The 22150-nt window shown below is 39.0% G+C and overlaps 1 protein-coding gene and 2 non-coding genes across 11 annotated transcripts in view; 2 read left to right on the forward strand and 1 right to left on the reverse strand.

Moving 5' to 3' along the window:
• Positions 1–22150, forward strand: part of RhoBTB (Rho-related BTB domain containing) — a 591168-nt gene that overhangs the window by 509860 nt on the left and 59158 nt on the right. For all 9 annotated transcript variants that reach the window (XM_067156992.2, XM_067156979.2, XM_067156998.2 and 6 more), the window contains one exon: positions 13200–13349. In XM_067156992.2, coding sequence (XP_067013093.1) covers positions 13200–13349 — 150 coding nt within the window. The remainder of the gene's footprint in view (positions 1–13199; positions 13350–22150) is intronic.
• On the reverse strand, positions 7957–8033 carry TRNAL-CAA (transfer RNA leucine (anticodon CAA)). The gene has a single exon. It is a non-coding gene; the product is annotated as a tRNA-Leu (tRNA).
• Positions 8505–8581, forward strand: TRNAS-CGA (transfer RNA serine (anticodon CGA)). The gene has a single exon. It is a non-coding gene; the product is annotated as a tRNA-Ser (tRNA).

Genomic DNA, 22150 nt, shown 5'->3' on the forward strand with positions numbered 1-22150 from the left:
TATAGAGCCACTGGACCACCTTAGGTCTTAGGCCCCAAGTCTTCCCGACGGCCCTGCGACAGGCCCACATAATCTTGCGAGCCTTATCCACCTTATAATCTATATGTTTCTTCCAACTCGGTCTTGCCTCAAGGATTACCCCTAGGTACTTAACTGAGGTTGTCTTAACTAATTTTTTCCCAAATAGGAAAGGCTCTGACAGTCCGTCTAGCCTCCTCCTCCTGGTAAATACCACGGGCTCCGTCTTATCAGGATTAACTGACAAGTCTGTCTCGTGGCACCATCTTTCCACCCTACGTAGAGAGCTCTGTACAAGCTCGGAAACCGTGCTGGGAAAATTTCCTACCGCCATCAGGCTTATGTCATCTGCATAGCCTTGGGCGTATATTCCTCCAACATTTAACCTGGTAAGTAGTTCATCCACTACCAGACACCATAATGTTGGTGATAATACTCCTCCCTGTGGACACCCCCTATCTATATTAGCTCTCAACATTACAGCGTTGAGGGTAAACAGAATTTGACGGCCCTGCAGTGAGGCCATAATCCATTTTATGAGCATACTGCTCACTCCTCTTCTCTCTAGACTACGTTCTATGGAGCCCCAAGATGTATAGTTAAAGGCCCCTTCTATATCTAGGAATACAACCATAGCAAGTTAATGCTGATCCAAGGCACTCTCCAGCCTAGAAACTAGCTGGTGTAGTGCCGTCTCAACCGACTTCCCTGGTTGATATGCATGTTAATGAGAATGCAGGGGAAAGTCTCTTAATACTTTCTCCCTGATATGTCTATCCACCAGTCTTTCCAAGGTCTTAAGTAGAAAAGACGTTAGACTAATGGGTCTATAATCCTTAGGTCTAGTATATGAAGACCTTCCGGGTTTAGGTATATACACCATCTTTGCCTGACGCCACAAGGAGTACACGTACCCCATAGTGAGACAGGCTCTAAAGATTCTGACCAGGTATGGTATAAGGACCCCCCCCCCCCGCTTCCTGAAGAAGTAATACCAATATAAATGGTCCGTTATTGGACATTATAAATTTTCCAGCTAACTCATTCCTGGCTGCCAGCGTTTCGCCCTCGTGTGCTAGGGTGGGCTCATCAGTTGGTACCTAGCACACCTACCAATACGCTGGCTAGTGCATACCGTGAAGGCCACTGCGTAGGCTAACTGGAGCCACCGGCAGTGCCAATGCACTGAGAGACTTTGTCTCATTACCAGAAATTGATGCCTGCTTGGGAATCAACATCTATATCATCCTGAAGAAGTGCCGGGCAAAGGTTTCTAATGCCCACTTAACCCTTTTTGGGGTAACAATCTCTGCGGCTTCCTTCCAGCCACTTTTATCGGGTCTGAAGGATCCGCTCGATTCTACCTCACTATTCGTGACTACCGAACCGGGAAAGTGGGCATCAAGCAGTAAGTTCAGGGTCTCCCTCTCTGTGGATGTGTATCCACCCGAAGGCGACTCCAGTGAGCCCAGCCTTGCCCTTCTATCCAAGGTTAAAATTTTATGAAGCCTTGCCGCTTCATGTTGACTTTCAGTGGAGTCACAAAACTGTCTCCAAGATTTCCTAGAAGCCTTTTTGACTTCTGACTTGTACCTTCTTTGTGATTCATTGTAAGAATCTAGGCTTTCTTGATCCTGAAGTTCCCTGTATTTATTCCAGAGCTTTCGTGTATTTCTCCTCAGGTGTTCAAGATAACTATTCCACTTGAAGCTTCCTGTTACTCTTTTTGCCTTAATAATAGGGCAGTTTAGTTCATAAGAGGTAACCAGTATCTGTGTGAGAAAACTCACACTGAGCTCCAGCTCCTCTTTGTTTTTAATTATATTTGAGGGTCCTCCCTCCAGTCCCCTCCTCACGTCCTCCCTAAAAGACGTCCAATCGGTTCGTCTAGGGTTTCTATAAGGCGGGACCTCGAGGGAGCCCTCTATATAAAACACAATGTGTCTATGATCTGACAAGGAAGGCTCCAAAGAAACCTTCCAGTCTTTAAATTCCTGTATGATTCCCATGGAACCCAGGGTAAGATCTATGATCCCCTCACTCCTATTATTAATGAAGGTAGGGGTATCACCAATGTTCATGATCTCAAGATCAGTTGTACATAGAAATTCTATGAGGTGCTCTCCCCTTCGGTTTGTATATTTACTTCCCCAAATGCTGTGATGAGCATTGGCGTCACATCCTACTATGAGGTTTAATCCCTGCTTCCTACAGTATATCACCAGTCTCTTGAACTCCTCCGGTGGGGGTGGAGATTCAGAGTCTCCTGGGAAATATGCAGAGCAGACAACCAAGTCTTTTGGCTGTCCGCCCTCTTCATATCTCACTAGGACTGCTACCAGATCTCTAGTAATGAAGCCTGGTATAGCCCAGGCATTGTGATCTTTAACTAGTATACATGCTATAGGATTCTCCTCTGCTATTCCACTGAATAAAGTGAAACCTGCACATTTTAGTCCCATGATATGCCCCTGTCTAAGCCAGGGTTCTTGTATCAGGACGACCGAAAACCTGCCCTTCTGGATACTTCTAATAAGTACCCTAGAGGCCGCTATACAATGTTGTATATTTGCTTGTATGAAAGTAATCATTCTTACCTTCATGCAATACTTTACCTTATGCGGTCTCCGGAACGTGCTGGCCCGTCTCCCGCGATGAGTCTTGAGGCTTGGCTGGCCCAGGTTCCTGTCCGGGCTCCCGCTCTTCGCCCCTGTTGGTCTCGGTATTGTCTGTGGTGGGGTTGGTCCTCTGCTTGTCACGCTTGCCCTCCACCAAGGTGAAGGTAGCCACATGCACCCCGCAGAAGATCCCCACCACTTTCTCCATGTCTCTGGAGTCCATGCTGACCACAAGTCGGACACCTCTCTTCTCCTCCTTGCGGTCATAGACCCTCCAGCTGGTGGGATTTAAGCCATGTTCTGGCGTGCCATTCTTCCCAAAAGGACATTATTGTCCTTTGGTTGTCCTGGTATCCAGACCATGACTCTCTTGTAGGAGAGAAGTTTATCCATGCCCACAATTGTGAGCCTAGCTCCTTCCCACGGTTGTATACCTGTAACAAGACTGGAAAGCCATGCTACAGTCTCGTCATTTTCTGCTATAATGACGGCCACACCTCTCGACAGATAGCAATCCAGGAACTGAGGCTTAATAGGCCCCTGCTCCAGAAGCTCATCTATCAGATTGGTGATAGCCTCTTCCACAGCTTCCACCTGTTTCTCGGTTAGCTGCTGGTCAGGATATCCTACAGGTACTATGGCCATCCTGATCCCAGCTTTAGCTATCCTGGCATATTCCACCTTGGGTTTTTTGCGGGTCTGCAGGTCTTCTTCTGGGGTTGCCCCCGACAGAAGTCGTTTCCCCGCTGGCATCTTGGTGGGTGGGGTCCTCTGTGCCCTAGAAGCAGAGCCCTTTTCAGGGTCCTGCCTCTTGTGCCCATTGGATCCCCCCACAGTTGTTACTGTCGTGGTATTAGAAGGCCCTTCAGCTCCTGGAGTTAAGCCCTCTTTGGCCTGCTCTCGGGCTTTTAAGGCCTTCTTATATTTCCCCTTCTCAGCGCCAGAGCGCTGTTTCTTCTTCTTCTTCTAGATCTGTAGATTGCCCACCTCTTGAGTGAGCCCTCTAACTGTCGAAGATGAACTATCCGAGGGTATCTCCGAAGAGTCCCCTTCGGTTGTTGATGTAGTGTTTCTCTCGGAGGCCCCAGAAGAGCTCTCCGGTTTATTGATGGCTACCGTATTCATTCAAGTCCCACGAGTAGCTAGGGAAATATATGTCCGCCCAGGCAGAGCCCCGCATACCTGGGTAAGGCTACTTACTTCGAGAGGGCGCCAAGTATCTCGAAGGCTCCGTTCAAGACACATCTCCCATGTGCCATGCATCCCATCGGCACAGGTCGCATTACACCTTAGGGTTGGGCGGTGCTTTAGCTTCCTCCTCCTTGTATACCGAACGGTTACCCAATAGGGCTCCATTCGGCATCGCAAGAAAGGAGCTACTAGTCCCCCTCACCACGAAGAGGATCGTCAATTGAAGAGGGTAACCAGGGTTAGCCCCCTACAATTGTAGAAGCACACACGAGGGGGCTGGAGATGGGAGAGAAGGTTATTAACCTACTTCATGTTATAATGCACTTTTATGTAATATGGATAAATGCAAGTTAATGATTTTAGGTAAATAAAGTAAGGAATTGAAATAGAGAATATTTATTATATGTTATTATTATGATAAAAGTGAATTTAATGAGTAAGTGTTGTCCAGTTGTTATGCAAGTAGAGCAAAGAGGGAGGGAAATTTTTAAGTGTGTATGGTCATTTAAGTTGGTTACATTAGCATTTTTTGCAATGTAAATTTTGATTGCTTACTTTATATTAAAAGATTTACTTTTATTTTCGATGTGTAAAATTTTTAGATCTGTGTTGATGTCTGTGAAATGGTGTGAACAGTGGTACATGTGCTCCCCGAAGGCTGAATGCCGATTATATCTGATCGTGTTTTTGTGTTCTTTGTATCTTGTGTGGAAATTACATTTCATTTGACTTATATATGTGGCATTGCAGTTAGATTCTTGGCACTTGAGTTCATAGACTCCTGACTTTGAGAAAGTTTTTTTTTTTTAGGTTGCTCTTGCTGATGTGTCTCTGTAGTGTGTTGTTCATTCTAAAGTCTACTTTTAAACCTTGTTTCTTGAAAATATTAGCTACTTTGTATGTGTTCTTGTTAACGTAGTTGAGAAACATGTATTTTTCTTTGTCGTGTGTGGTGGTTTCCCGGGGATTTTTCTTATGTTTATTTAATAGTTTATCTACTCTGCCCGGAGGGTGGTTGTTTTCTTTCGTGATTTGTTTAATGATTTGTATCTCTTCATTGAAATCTGTTGTGCTCATTGGTATGGAATAGCTCTGTGTATCATTGTATTCAGTCCTGCTATTTTGTTAGTTTCTGGTTCCATTGTGAACCTGATGGACTTGTATAAAGAATTTAGTGTGTTTAATAATTGGTGTGCATTAGTGATGTCATTATCGTATATGCATACGACATCATCTATGTATCTGCTCCAGTGTAAGATTCCTTTTGAATGCTGGACCATTAAGAAGATGTTTTCGAAGTTATTGAGAAAAATGTTTGCTATTATACCTGATAATGGTGAGCCCATGGCTAACCCTTCTTTTTGGCAATAGATTTTGTCACTGAATGTAAAGCAATCTTGGTGTAGCATTGTTCTTTGGTTTCTTATATACAGTGTTTTCTTGAAGAAGATTTTCATATAATTTTAATGGATTCATCTATTGGTGTGTTGGTGTACATGTTAGTGATGTCAAAGGATATCATGCGTGTGCTCTCTGTTATTTTAAGTTTATTTAGTACTAGGCTGTTTTTAATTGATCTGTCTTCTTTAAGTGAAATTTTCTCTTTTAGAATTAGATTGAGTTGTTTGCTTAAATTGTAACTTAGCTCCTATAGGTCAATTAATCAATACTGATCTGCATTTAGGGCAGTCGCCCAGGTTGCAGATTCCCTATCTGTTGCTTTCCTAGCCTTTTCCGAAATGATTTCAAAGAAATTGGAAATTTATTGAACATCTCCCTTGGTAAGTTACTCCAATCCCTAACTCCCCTTCCTATAAATTAATATTTGCCCCAGTTTGTCCTCTTGAATTCCAACTTTTTCTTCATATTGTGATCTTTCCTACTTTTATAAACGCCTTTCAAACTTATTTGTCTACTAATGTCATTCCACGCCATCTCTCCGCTGACAGCTCGGAACATACCACTTAGTCGAGCAGCTCTTCTTCTTTCTCTCAATTCTTCCCAACCCAAACATTGCAACATTTTTGTAACGCTACTCTTTTGTCGGAAATCACTCAGAACAAATCAAGCTGCTTTTCTTTGGATTTTTTCCAGTTCTTGAATCAGGTAATCCTGGTGAGGGTCCCATACACTGGAACCATACTCTAGTTGGGGTCTTACCAGAGACTTATATGCCCTCTCCTTTACATCCTTACTACAACCCCTAAACACCCTCATAACCATGTGCAGAGATCGGTACCCTTTATTTACAATCCCATTTATGTGATTACCCCAATGAAGATCTTTCCTTATATTAACACCTAGATACTTTCAATGATCCCCAAAAGGAACTTTCACCCCATCAACGCAGTAATTAAAACTGAGAGGACTTTTCCTATTTGTGAAACTCACAACCTGACTTTTAACCCCGTTTATCAACATACCATTGCCTGCTGTCCATCTCACAACATTTTCGAGATCACGTTGCAGTTGCTCACAATCTTGTAACTTATTTATCACTCTATAGAGAATAACATCATCCGCAAAAGCCTTACCTCCGATTCCACTCCTTTACTCATATCATTTATATATATAAGAAAACATAAAGGTCTGATAACACTGCCCTGAGGAACTTCCCTCTCAACTATTACAGGGTCAGACAAAACTTCACCTACTCTAACTCTCTGAGATCTATTTTCTAGAAACATAGCAACCCATTCAGTCACTCTTTTGTGTAGTCCAATTGCACTCATTTTTGCCAGTAGTCTCCCATGATCCACCCTATCAAATGCTTGTCTAATGGGACACCATTGTTTGTGTATTTTGCAGAGGGCTCTTAGTGTGGGGAGTTTGGGATTTTTGATGGTGAGGCTTTCTTTTTCTTGTTTTGTGAAAATATAGTCTGTTTCATTGATAGCTTGTTTTATTTCGCTTTTAAATTTATTTGTAGGGTTGCATTGTAGTGCTTGAATTTTGTTGTTGTCAATGAATTCTATTGTTTTCTTTCTATGTACTCATCTTTTTTCATTATGATTGTTGTTACCCTCATCTGCTTTCATGATGATAAAGTTGTTGTTTTTAATTTTTAATTTTAATCCCTAAGTACTTCTTTTTGTGAAAAGGGGTTATCTTACCACCATAAGATACTGTGTTCTAGTGCAAATAATTGAATGCATTTGGTGAAATTTTCTTCTTGATATTTCAACAGATACTGATGCTGGGGAAGAAAGTGAAATATTGAAACATTAAACTAATATAGTTGATTCATCTCTAAACATATACCATATACCATTATAGGACTTGGAAGTTTAATATTGATTAAACAGTTTCTAAAAGTAGCATATGGACAATTGATGTAATGCTTTTTGTTGGTTAGAAGGCTAAATCAAGAATTAAATCTTGGTGAGTTGACCAGCTTTGTTGCTTTGTTTGATATTGAGAGATTACTTAGTGAAGAAAGCCAGAATAAAACAAGCTGGATAAAGAAAGTACGGTAGAGAGGAAGGGCAACTTACTTGGAAAAGGGTACAAAAGATGCACATTTAGAGAACGTAAACGTTGCATCTCAGTCAGTTAGAGAACTGGTACTGATTATCAAAGTAGCCTCTTATCCCAAGGACATGGATTTTTTTTTTTTTTTTTTTTGCTAGTTGCTTTACATCGCACTGACACAGATAGGTCTTATGGCGACGATGGGACAGGAAGAAAAGAAAGATCCACCTGAACAATACTTATTTATGAAATTTCTTAATAACAGAAGATGACTTTGTGAGGAGTCTAAACCGGTTCTAAGAAATTTAATAAATAAGTATTGATCAGGTGGATCTTTCTATGATATATGGTAGATATCAATACGGAACATAATGAAATTAATTAATCAAGATGTTATTGCCAACCAGGCAAAACGCAATGCGTATAGATACAAAGACAGCTGAAGATGACTTTGTGAGGAGTCGAAACCGGTTCTGTTATTAAGAAATTTAATAAATAAGTATTGATCAGGTGGATCTTTCTTTTCTTTCTATGATATATGGTAGATATCAATATGGAACATAATGAAATTAATCGAAACAGACTTTCAACGTATTAGGTTGTGTTACGTACATGTAGTACGTGTTGAAGAGATGTTAAGTACAGAACAAAAATGGCCAGCCGGACGCCAGTGGGATCTGAACCCACAACCTCCCGATTTTGCGTCGGTTGCTCTACCAATTGAGCTATGGTGGCCTACGTAACACGACCTAATACGTTGAAAGTCTGTTTCGATTACAATGCGGTCGTGAAAATTCAATATTCATTGACATGCCCCATAACGGGCGACTTAAATGCACTCTACAGTGTGCTAGCAGCAGTGCCAGACCTGTAGCTCAGATCCTTTCAAACAGAACAAAGATGGCGTAGGCCACCATAGCTCAATTGGTAGAGCAACCGACGCGAAATCGGGAGGTTGTGGGTTCGGATCCCACTGGTGTCCGGCTGGCCATTTTTGTTCTGTACTTAATATCTCTTCAACACGTACTACATGTACGTAACACGACCTAATACGTTGAAAGTCTGTTTCGATTACAATGCGGTCGTGAAAATTCAATATTCATTGACATGCCCCACAACGGGCGACTTAAATGCACTCTACAGTGTGCTAGCAGCAGTGCCTGACCTTTAGCTCAGATCCTTTCAAACAGAACAAAGATGGCGTAGGCCACCATAGCTCAATTGGTAGAGCAACCGACGCGAAATCGGTAGGTTGTGGGTTCGGATCCCACTGGTGTCCGGCTGGCCATTTTTGTTCTGTACTTAACATCTCTTCAACACGTACTACATGTACATATCACGACCTAATATGTTGAAAGTCTGTTTCGATTACAATGCGGTCGTGAAAATTCAATATTCATCAATATTCATAATGAAATTAATTAATCAAGATGTTATTGCCAACCAGGCAAAACGCAATGCGTATAGATACAAAGACAGCTGAAGATGACTTTGTGAGGAGTCGAAACCAGTTCTGTTATTAAGAAATTTAATAAATAAGTATTGATCAGGTAGATCTTTCTTTTCTTTCTATGATATATGGTAGATATCAATACGGAACATAATGAAATTAATTAATGAAGATGGGACAGGAAACGGCTAGGAGTGGGAAGGAAGGAGCCATGACCTTAATTAAGGTACAGCCCCAGCATTTGCCTGGTGTTAAAAAGGGGAAACCACAGAAAACCATTTTCAGGGCTGCCGACAGTGGGGTTCGAACCTACTATCTCCCGAATACTGGATACTGGCCGCACCTAAGTGACTGCAGCTATCGAGCTCAGTGGACATGGATTCAGTCCTGGCCCAGGTTGTTTGAAATATCCATAGCTCACTATGCAATTTTATGTTAGCATGTAAAAGATCTCTCGTGTCTACATGACAGTATCCTAATTCTCAGAATTCTGATATGTTTATTGGGAAGAATCGAATTATTAAATTGATGTGCAAGTTGCCTAGGTGGTGTGGTACTGTGATATTATTATTATGAGTTGGAGTTGGAGAGGAAGTAAGGAGTGTCAAAGAACTCTTGTGTAACATACAACTTTTGATAGTTTGCAATGTTCTCTTATGTGAATATCATTTTATTTATTCTGATTTAATAATTTTTTAAAGAACTATTTAGTAGTATTAAATAAAAATTAAATAAATTCTGCTTATTCTAAACTTAGGTTGTCTTAGACAAAACATACAGAACATTAGCCTGAAGACTGGCTGTCATACATTCGACCCAATATTTAACCCAATAGCATGAGTGCCTTGTCAGGTAAGGTATAAAGCAAATGTTCCCAGATGAAATTAAAATATACCGGTATTTATTTCAAGATATTTAGAAGTAGGACGAGAGATCCCTTTGGCTGTAACAAACTACTACTACTACTACTACTACTACTACTACTACTACTACTACTACTACTACTACTACTACTACTACTACTACTACTACTACTACTACTACTACTACTACTACTACTACTACTACTACTACTACTACTACTACTACTACTACTACTACTACTACTACTACTACTACTACTACTACTACTACTACTACTACTACTACTACTACTACTACTACTACTACTACTACTACTACTACTACTACTACTACTACTACTACTACTACTACTACTACTACTACTACTACTACTACTACTACTACTACTACTACTACTACTACTACTACTACTACTACTACTACTACTACTACTACTACTACTACTACTACTACTACTACTACTACTACTACTACTACTACTACTACTACTACTACTACTACTACTACTACTACTACTACTACTACTACTACTACTACTACTACTACTACTACTACTACTACTACTACTACTACTACTACTACTACTACTACTACTACTACTACTACTACTACTACTACTACTACTACTACTACTACTACTACTACTACTACTACTACTACTACTACTACTACTACTACTACTACTACTACTACTACTACTACTACTACTACTACTACTACTACTACTACTACTACTACTACTACTACTTGAATTAATCAGTTAGTATAAGGTAACCAAATAGTAACTAAGAAGATACTGTACATAAAAGAACATAAGACGATTTTTAGATGTGGAGTGCTGTAGTAGTACCCAACATACAGCCTGTGCATGAAGTTACCATCTGTTGTAGGTACATAGTTCAAAGGGAGGTACTTCATGAGGTACTTGGCCCAACAAATGAGAAAGAGTGTTTTGCATTGTGCCAAAATGTGTGTACATATGTGATGAAATTACTGAGTTACAGCATTTCCAGTATCGCACATTTTCTTCTCCTAACTCACAGTGAGTAGTGGCCTCCTCTTGCACTGGTAAATGACACATACTATGACTGCTCTTGCACTGAGCAGTTAAGAATATTGAAAATTCTATATGCTTTATAATGAAGATTCTGGGGATGAACTTATCCATGAATTAAACGATTTGGAAAGTGACAGTCAAGACAAATTATTGCCTCCAGAAATGAAGGAAAATTAAGTGCATACACATCATTTCATTTACTAGGCCTACTCATATGTTCCACCATTCATGGCTATTACAAGGTTGACCAGTCAAAGTGTTAATGAAATTTTGAGTACATATGCGAATGAACAAACAAACATGTTCCCAAGTCAGGTAATTAGTATGGCACTGCAGCCTTTCATGAGGTCTCAAATTACAAGCTGTGTGACACGAGAGTTGGCAGGGTCAGTCAAGAAAGCCAAGCAATATGACTCAGGATGTAGCCACGCTGACCACATGACATTACAATCTCAGAAGGCCATTTGGCTGGGTTGCAGTTGCCTTGGCAGGTCAAGGTTCTTCATTAAATGTTCCTGAACTGACTGAAACACTTTTTAGGATTAATGATTAATGTTTGTAGTGGGCATAATACAGAAAGTACAGGTTCATTCAAATGGCTGGCTGACTGGCAGGTACTAAATTTGTTAATACACCATCAAGAGAATTTAATTAAAATCTTTCAGTGTTACATGAAAGAAAAATAAAGCTAACTGTTAGGTTGTTTAGTGTTGCAAAACTAATTTATGAATGAATACAATTTAGAAAATACCTGAAAAAGAAACAGCTTAATTAAATTAAATTAAGAAAAAACACATAAGAACAGTCGTGGTTTACCTTCTGAGGAATGTTAAGTTTTCCAGCAGTTTGTTTTGTTTTGTACTGCATAAACCGGGAAGACCGTCATGTGTAATAAAGACAGCATTCAAATAATCAAAAGGAAATCCAAAATTCTTCTCATAAAAACTGGTATGACTCGGGAAGAAAATACAGATGGAGTTGTACATCTTGCTCCCAGGATTCGATCGTGGCTCAGTCTCAAATACACCAGCTTGGTGGATGGTTACTTTTAACTGTGCATATTAGACGTAATCTAAATCATATTTAGGTCTACAGAAGTGATACATAACATCCAAGGCACATATTTGAAGCTTTATCTAACATTAAATTGATATTTTGTGAAATAGTAATAAAACACACCATCTTTTATTCTGGAGAACAAATCTCACTGCGGAAAGCCAGCCTAAAATTATTGTAGCCAGGCACATGGATAGAATGTATAGGTGCACCCCACTTGATCGGGTTAACAGGAAAAGCTGAGTTCGCTCAGCATACCCTGGCAGTTCGGCAACAACAAACCACTGTTCGCTTGCTAGGTAGAGCTTTCCTGCATGCATATCAAGAAAACAGCTGAAGAGAACTTGATGAAAATTGGTATGTAAAGTTGGGGAATAAGTCGCTACAATCTAGTCCATAAATAATTTTATTCACACTGAGATAAATGGTAGTTTAGGGGAAGGCCTAAAATTTAATTCTCAAGTATTTATGTTATTAGTGGTCCTATCGATACATACTACATAAGTTATATAGAGTTATGTAAAGTTATATAGTATTACATTTCTGATCAATGTCGGGGAATAAGGAACTAAAGTCTACGCTATATATAATTTTGTAAGAGGCCCTAATATCATAGAGTCGAAAGAAAACTAAATGTGAAGGCCTACAATATAGAAAGCTCATAAAATTGATCAACAATAACATTACATTGCCCATTGTTTGTTGTGATGTGCTTTATATCTTCTGCTGCCACTCATCTCTTGAATATTAGCGGGAAGTAACTGGGGAGTTAGATCTCTCTCTTCTTTAGCATGCCATTCCTTTCCTCTGGTTCATACCTTTTCTGTTACTACTATTCCAGCTATTCAATCCCTACTCTTAGGCACTGATTAGAATGAGCAGTGAGCACATTTAACGGAATAATGACAGAGCAGTGTTTGCGGCTGTCTGCTTCCTGGCCATTCAAGCACTGGAACTTTGCACTGTTAGATCGGCAGTGTAGTACTGTTCGTTAAAAGTGAGAAAATGTGTGGTTTTTCATTTGATCGAGTATTTTATATGATAGCACTGCTTTTAATTGCTACATTCCTACTGACGTCATTGTAATGATCTATGTTGACTTCAGTTGGGAAAACCACAAAGCCAGTCTTCCTGAAAATTCCATAGCGAAGCACGGGTACATCAGCTAGTTTCAAATTTAAAAAAAATATTTCTAGAACATTTCTGGGAAAGTTTAGCTTATCCTGTCTACTCTCAAACTTTGGTACTGGTAGCGGGTCATTTTTCATCTTCCCTCGATCTCAAAAAATGTAGAGAGTCTGCTTTTCTCCATACTCTTGGTTTGTTTTCAGTCTGTTTATTATCTCTTATGTAGCTATTCTCTTGTTTACGCCTCTTCCCATTACAATGTTGTATCCTTGCTATACTCTGCATTGTAATATGGTGAGTGTTCTGTTATGTTTTGCTTATGTTTTGTCACATTACATGATTTCAGTGTGAGGGTCAGGATGGCAGCAGAGGTCGATCGAGTAGCACTGTACAGACCATCATAACTCTCACCAAACTCGTCACCCCTCAGGCTATGCAGCAGTGCCTCCAGTTTCTGTACACAGGAACAATTGATACTCGTTTCAGTGAGCTTCAGGTAAGTGTTTGCATTATGTGCTAAAGTGGCTGTCATTTAGTTGTGCTATACATACAAATCTGTAGATAGATTTTTAACCATGAGAAATAGTGTTTGATAGTTACCACAGTACTTTTTATCTACTGAGCTGGAGAATAGAAGACAAGAACGATTAACGAAAGAAGCGTAGGCCTGCAATAGGCAGAGACTTTGTAGGAGTCAGCTATACAGTAACTCCTTGTTATTCAAGCTCATGAACAGGAAAATATTAGTGATAAATCAAGAAACATGAATAATCCAGTTCAATGAAAATTTGATAAAGAACATAATAAGTAAACGCAAAGTTTTTCTCTTGCACACTCTTGAAATTCAGTGCGAAAAAATCTCCCACTGCAACAGTGGACTCAGCCTTTCTCCTGCATGGTAAGTTCATGGAACCCATGATTCTGCTAAAAAAAAAAAAAAAAAAAAAAATTGATGGTCCACCACTACTATCACTGTTCCATACAAAATCCTGCTGCTTTGCTTTCCTTTACTTAAAGCCACAGGCAGTTTGTTTCCTATTCCAAAATATGTCACCAGCTTAGCAGCTGAGTCTTCCGTATTCAAAACCAGGGAAAAAATAATGTATATAACAGTATTCTTTTTGTTTTTATAGATTGCATGAATAACCTTCAAGCCAGATAACCCGCACTCAAATATTCAGGAGTTTACTGTATAACATTGTTTTTTCAAAAGTTTGTGTGTGAGATGAGAATTGAAAAGCATGTAAAGCATGATAGTGATGGTGATCATTGACTTAAGAGAAAGTAAAACTAGTTAACCATCCTTCAAGTATAACATGCTCCATTGGAATGCTCTCTGGAGGTTATAGAGGAGGGGTTAGAATTGGAGAGGAGATGGCCAAGGTGGAGCTATATATCAGTTCTGTACTTGAGAATAAATATACAGTAAAAGTCTGTTATAGTGAGAATTCATAACAGCGAAAAATTTACTTGCTATAGCGGATTGTCGTTATATCCGATTTTTGTGAAAGTTGGGGGGAAAATCCACACACATTAAAATAGTTATGGAATGGCAATCCGTTTTTTCGAAACTTGAGTTTGCACTAATTTCCATACTAAGGCAGTTTTCTAATTCCGAGACAACGTGAACGCGTATGTTCAATTTCATTCTGAAAAATTTGAGTAGTATTACTCCAGTGGCTTCCGTGGCAAACATTTCAGTTTTCTTATTCAAACAGAGTCACCTAACTTAACTTAACCTCATATGTATTATGAAAGCATATTTCAAGCACCAGTAGAGTAATGATAACATTTTCACTATAAATTACTCGGAAATAGCCTTTCCGAAATTTAACCAGACGCGAGAAAATACAGTGAAACCTCATAGTGCGTTCCTCATTAAGATGATTTCTTGCTTAGCACGTCATAAATTTGAAGTCATGATTGATGTCATATTAAATCTATTTAAACATACCGCACCTCGCTTATCACATCACAAATTTTCATTATCACCTCTCGGTACGATCACATTTTTCCCAGCCCTGAAATTGTTCATTGTCATCCCTTGTGAAAGGAATGTTAATTCCAACACAGATTAGAGCCCTTGCCACAGGAGCCAGGTCAGAGAAAATTACGTAAAAGGGGAAATGGCCTTGAATTCTGGAAATTTAGAGAGTAAATTATAGCTTCGGGAAGCAAGCCATTAACCTCAAGAAAGTTCAGTTTTGCTTTCCAGTTTTCATTGATATTGCTGAATAACCCAGTAAGCCTGTTTGTGTTCATATTTCGCATTCCATTCTGAAGTTAGAAATTTATTCTCTGTTGAGTGACACAGTGAAGGGTACCAAATATTTGTTGCATGGATAGACTACGTAAGGATTAGGAACATAATCGTGTAAAGTTGACTAGCGTGGTGCATATTTGTCTTTTGGTAGCTCCGTTATAGATACTAAAAAATTTGTGAAATTGCTTACTAATGAAGACAAAATCCAGGAAGTGGACAGGCATCTACATCTTTCAACTGTGGCGCGTATGTTGAAACTCGCACCTTCGAGTTTCAACTCGAGTCGATCGAAGTGTTGTCGCATTCAAGATGACGGTTAAAGTCATTTGTCTTGCACATGGCTGAGTTTAACCTCCAAATTCATGGTCGAAAAGTGTGACCGGAAAATATCATCCAAAAGATAAGGCTTCAGTTGACATTTGTTTTATAAAGTGTGTGATCTGCAATAATGCGCTGATACTTTTATGGGGCCCCACTGCAAATGTTTTTATGTGTGTTGTTAGGTGTTTTGCACACCTTTTAATACACTATTTTTCTTTAATAAGCCCCAATAGAAAAGGTTTCCATATTTGTTCTCTAGTCTTTTTCACGCCTTTCAACACTTTGATCGCATCTTTAGAAATGGTAGGTAGCCTATATCTTTCACTGTACCCATGCATACACAATGTAAAATGCTCGCATGTTAGAAAAAACCATATTCGTATTGGCTAGTTTGTATTCGTGTATTCAGTAGTATGTTTTCTCGTTTAAAACATTATCTTTCCTTGTCCCCTGCTAAAACGCCTAATGAGTTTTTACTGAATAAACTAACCTCCGAAATTAGTCATCCATTCTGCACCCTATTTTAAGATGTATCACATCCTTGCTTAATTTCAGTACATACAGTAGTTTTAAAATTAAGTGATTGTTTATTGCAGTCTTATTTCTAACAAGTTAACTACTGCTGTTAGCCACATTATTAATGCATTTATTACAGAAACATGTTCTCTTTCATTTCGAATTATGCTTATAGAACACCAGTCGACGAGTATTAGTAATTGACTCCGATATCGCCTTCGAGTTCGTATGTCGATGAGAGTGTTCACTAGTTCACATAGCGAAAACTCTATACCGAAGATGATTGATCACATTCAACATAATCGCTGGAGTGCATAAATATTGATAATGGAAAAAAATTTAAAATTATGCACGCATAATCGCTCATAATAACGGATGCATCAGTGATAGGTTCTCGCTGTAACTGAAGGATAATATATAGTTTAGTATTGGAATTTTCAAGGGAAAGAAAAAAGCTGTCATTATACTGGAGTTCTCGCTGTATGCTGTACTCGCTATAGCGGACTTCTACTGTACATTTATTGTGGTTGAGGATAGTGTAAGAACATTGGTGTCGTCTCCATGCTGTCTCTCTTTGGATACAAGCACGTGCACACTCTACAACTAACACCATTTCCTGTTTCTAATCTGCTGCCTTTGATAAGTGATAATTGTCAGTAGATTAACTGTCATTGTATAATTTCCTGCTTTTAAAGCTGCCAAGATGATATATGTATTCTTTCTGTAGAACAGAGCTTATCTGATAGTTTGATTATAACCATGTCCCTCTCCGTCATTTGTTCCTCATCACCGGTTGTCCAATACTGTTGTTCCACTTCACTTTGCTCACTCATAACATTTAAATATTTCCATTTTTAGGTCATGTTATTGATATGATGTGGTCTTTCACTTCCTTGTTCAGTGATTTTATCTTCTCTTCCAGCTTTACAATGGTGCCTATAGTTTGACTATGTTTAGTAATATTGTGGATTAAGTCTTGTGAAAGTTAACAATTTATAATGGTGTGCTAGAAAGTGGAAGGAAAGTTTAGTGGAGTGAATGTGCCAGAAAATTCTACTGACTGACTGACTGACAATTCTGCTGAATTAGTAGTAGTCATGATTATTCAAAAGGTTCACGTTACTAATATTTGAAAGCTATCCTTTTTTTATAGCAGAAATTGGTTTATGTGTAATTCAAGGGAAATAATTTGAACTACTTATAATTAAGTTTGTGTTCAAAATAATTATTCTTAATGAAAAATAAAAGTTTAGAAAATTTTCACTTTAATGAAGATTTTAAATGTAAGTTCATAACTCTAACTTATTAATGGACCTTTCTTTTTTCACTGACACTTTTAAAAAGTTCTTCTAAAATTAGTTCTTTCTTGCTAATTATTGTACATAACATAGCATACTTGATCCTAAGACTAGTCATAATATCTACTTTTGATTTTTACGGGCTGTCATCCACCTCTCGAATAAATCTCGCTTTTTCTTCTGGAGAGATACATTTTCATTTTCTGTCATTCATGGCTGCTGTAGACATACTGATCAATCATCTGTGTTTACATGTAAATGAATACATTTTATTCCCACATTATATAGCGTACTGTTAGTGACAAGACACATTTCAGCATTTTGTCTCCCTCCCTTTGTGTACCAGCACCGCTATTGTAGTAGTGTGACTTCTCTTTCAGTTAGTTCCGTTGCACCATGCAATAACATGCATGCTACATTCTGAGAGCAAGAATGGGATATGTACTCCTCAAACTTAAGATCAAAAATATGTTGTGCATAAATGAAAATTACATTTAAACCTGTTACATGTAACTCAAAAAAGTATTATCTACAGTATATAAATAATGTTCTCATACTTTGTACTTTTCTCAGATTAGGTACACAAAATGCAAAAATATGTTCATTTCCATTATCGTCTCCCTGTCTGTCTGGATGTTTGTCTGAGCATCACGGGAAAATGGCTTCACAGAAAGTTCAGGAATATCTGGAGACTACACTAGGCTATACAGTATATTATTTCATTAGTGTACAGTGGTGTAACAGTATTAAAGGGATCTAAACAGGAAATGCTAAATTTATTCGTTAATATTGGTTGTCTGGAAGAACTGTACATTTTAAAAGTTGTGTAAAATATGCAATAATTTCTTATCTTTTATGTTTTATGCACTTTTTACCTTATGGAGAATAATAATCGAGATTGCCTGTGATCCATATTGAAGCTGAATGATCACTCTTTCAGAGATGTATAATTCCACCTTTTCAATATAAATTATGATTTATCAAATTACTAAAACTACACAATCACATTAAAATTTTTACAGGACATGTTTTGTCCCTATTTGGGACATATTCTACGACAATAATTTGCTATATAAATTCCAATGATGAAAATGTGCTTATATATGTTCCATTAAAATTAAATTTTAAAAGTTATCATAGTCCACCATTGTCTAACTGACACTGTATATATGTGTGTGTGAACACAATATAAAAGTGAAACACTATCTTTGTCATCTGACACACATTAAAATAGAAGAGAAATACACTCCAAAGATAGAATGTTCAATAAATGTCTTGAGGTCCACAGCGGCTCCACAGCAGTCAGGACTCAGTATTCAGTCTAGCACAGGCTCAGGGGCTAGTGAGGAGTAAGTACCTGTAGTTTATTTTCACATTTTCTTGTTTATTCAGTTTCATTTGCAGCTTTTTCAGTTTATTTTCCCTTCTTTTCTGGGTTACTGTAGTCACATCCTAGTTTATGAACCATGGGCAGTGGTTAAGTAGCCTAGTAAGTGGTGCTGAGAGTCAGGATGCCAGTTGCTGTGGAATGGGAGTGAGCATCTCGGACATATTCTGAGTCATGGCCCTTCTTCTGCTCAGGCAGCTAAGATTATTCAATCCAATGGTGGTCTCTGACCTGTTAGAGGCTAGATCCCCACTGGGACTGTGTAAACAGGCTAGTATCCTGCTTCACAGAATTTACCGAGCTCAGAACATTTTAAGCAAGTCTTGGACCTATGGGAGTAACAGAGTACCACTTCACTTTGACAGGTGAGGGAATCCTTGGAAATAATTTGGTGAATGAAATGGAATTTGATGGGTTGCTATGAATAATAATGGGGCTTACAGAAGAAAGAAAGTAAAACTGGCTGAATCAGCAAACAGGATGCTTCTGTATGTGTTAAGAGTTAATGATATTCGAATCATCATCATCATCATCATCATCATCATCATTTCTTCGCTCCAGCAAGCCGGATGCGGTTGTGTATGAGCCTCCTCCAGTTTGTTCTATCCATCCACAGATGCTGCTCATAAATGCGACACCAGTTCGCATCTCTAATTTCAAGGTCCTTCATTATCTGTTTTTCCCAAACATCACAAGGTCTTCCTCTTGTTCTCTTCCCAGGAACATTGTGGTCAGAGTATGTTCGAGGAGTCCTGTGAGGGTTCATTCTTTTCATGTGACCATACCATTGCAATCTCTTCACTTCTAGAGTCTCCAGCAAGCTTCTTTCCAATCCAAGCTGTTGTTAGATATCCACATTCCTTATTTTATCCATTTTTGTTTTTTGTAGACAAGAACGGAGAAACTTCATTTCTGTTGCCTGAAGACGACTCTTTGTTGGTCCAGTAAGTGTTGCTGCTTCTAGGCCATACGTCAGTATAGGTACTAGATATATTTTGTCCAAGCTGATCTTGGAAACTAACGGAAATGTTTCATCCCAAAGTATTTGACGTACAGCGTGATAGAATTTGGAAGCTTTCTGTATTCTGTTACTAATCTCTTGATGTATGGTATTGTCTGATGACAGAACACTACCTAAATACTGGAAATTGTCTACAATATCCATCTCCTCATCTCCAATTCTTAGATGAACAGTTGGAGAGTTTCTACTCATCACCAAGCCAACTGTCTTTGTTTTTCTGATTTTGAGACCGAAGGTTGTAAAAGCTTCATGCCAGAGATCTAGTCTAGTTTGTACTTCCGCTTCTGTCTCACCCCATACCATTACATCATCAGCATCGGCCAGGGCATTAGTTGTTGGATTCTTTCTCTTAACCGCTTTCAAAACTTCATCCATTATGATTATGAAGAGAAATGGTGAAAGACAACTTCCTTGCTGGACTCTACTCTTCATTTCAAACCAACCTTGACCTTCCATCCTGGACCTGGACACAACACTTGGTTTCATCATATAATCATTGTACTCATGCTATGATGTCATCGGGCACTTTCTTATGTCTCAAACATTCCCATGTATGCCTGCGTGGTACATGGTCATATGCTTTCTCGATGTCCAGAAAAACAGTTATAAGTGTTTTACTTTCTCACAATACTTCTCATAGAGCATTCTGGTGGAAAAAATGAGGTCTATAGTTGATCTATGAGGTCTAAATCCATGTTGTTCCTCCTCAAGTGTAGGTTCAACATATTTTCTAATCCTACTCTCAAGGATGGATTCGTAGATTTTGAGGCCATGTGACAGCAGAGTTTTAGCTCTGTAGTTGGTACATTTCTTTCTATCACCTTTTTTCAACAATGGGATGATGACTCCTTGCTTCCAGTCATTGAGTATTACATTCTCTTTCCAGATTCTATTTAGTACCCTGTACATCCACTGTTGCCTTACCTCTCCTAGTGCTTTGATCATCTCAACACTTAATTCATCTGATCCAGTTGATGTGTTGTTTTTCAGCTTAGATATTGCTGTCTCTACTTCCAACCATGTCAGATTAGTGGTATTTGTGCTGCCAAAATCATAAGGTTCGTCGTCTAATGGGGTGACATTTTCATAACAGTTCAGCAAAGTTTCGAAGTGCCTTTGGAACTCCTGTAATATTTTGGTCTTAAGGGGAGATAATGAGGAAATGCCATACTCACAGATGATGGTCATTTGCACTAGTGCAGAACTGCAATTCATCGCTGAACACAATGCAACACCATTCATCAGCAGTCCATGCTTCCTGGTCATGGCATCACTTCAAACATAGCAGTTTATGTTGTTGTGTTAATGATGGCCTATACACAGGATGGTAATTCCCTAGTCCAGCTACTGCTGATCTCCAACCTATTGTGCGGGATGACACAGAATGTTGCAGGGAGTCCATTACTTGTTCTCGGATGGTAGGTGCAGATGTGAAGGGTTTACAATCTACTTGGTGTACAATACGGTGATTCTCCCTTGTGGTGGTCAGACGTGGTCGATAGGAACCTAGCTCTCATATTCCCATGCAGTCCAACATCAGGCTAATGTTACATCCAAATGCCCCACAAATCTGGATATTTTCTGACCCCAACTTGGCAGGTTCGATGCTGGCTCAGTCTGGTGGTATTTAAATTTGCTCAAATATGTCAACCTTGTGTCAGTAGATTTAATGGCACGTAAAAGAACTCCTGCGGGACGAAATTCTGGTACCTTGGTGTCTCCGAAAACCGTAAAAGTAGTTTGTGGGACGTAAAGCAAATAAATTATTATTAATCTGGATATTGCACGATTTGACCAGCCAGCCTAATGGAGACCCATAAATAGGCCCCTTTCAAACTCTGTCAGGTGCTGATAATCCTGTCTTACATGAGTACATGGCATCTCCGTGTCCTTCAGAGTGATCAGTCAACATCTGATGCTGTTCACACCCCTTGTATACCTTACCAGGATTGGTAACAACACTAAACATGAACAACACTAATGTGGTCTGGTGGCTATTCTACTTGTCACAGACAATTGCAACTCTAATCATTTACATATCCGCCGATGGTGTGTACGTGTATTGATATCTGACCATTTCTTCTGGGTGCTTCAGATTTTTTTGTCAGGCAGTGTATGTTATCCAAGGTTTAGTCCAATCCTTATGTGATGGTTTTAATATGGATATGTTTTTTGGGTGGGGGTCTATCTGGAATTAGTGTCGTCAGTTTCCCGACACCATTGTAAGAACAGTAACCAGTGTTCGTCTGTGTATACTAGGTCAGTAGCATTGTCATATCACTGTGTGCTTTTTCCCTTTAACTTAGAGATTAAGAGAATTATCAAGTGAATGCTGTTCTACTCCTCAGTCCAGAACTAAAATCCTTCAACTGGCCAGAACACGTACTCATGGCCTTGGAATAAGAAACAGGCATGCTACCTCTACACGACAGGTGTGAATGATGATGGTGGTGGTGGTTGGTAGTGTTGAGTGTTTTCTGAATATGAAGAT

The sequence above is a fragment of the Anabrus simplex genome, chromosome 1 (assembly GCF_040414725.1).
Source record: "Anabrus simplex isolate iqAnaSimp1 chromosome 1, ASM4041472v1, whole genome shotgun sequence".
Taxonomy (NCBI): Eukaryota; Metazoa; Arthropoda; class Insecta; order Orthoptera; family Tettigoniidae; genus Anabrus; species Anabrus simplex.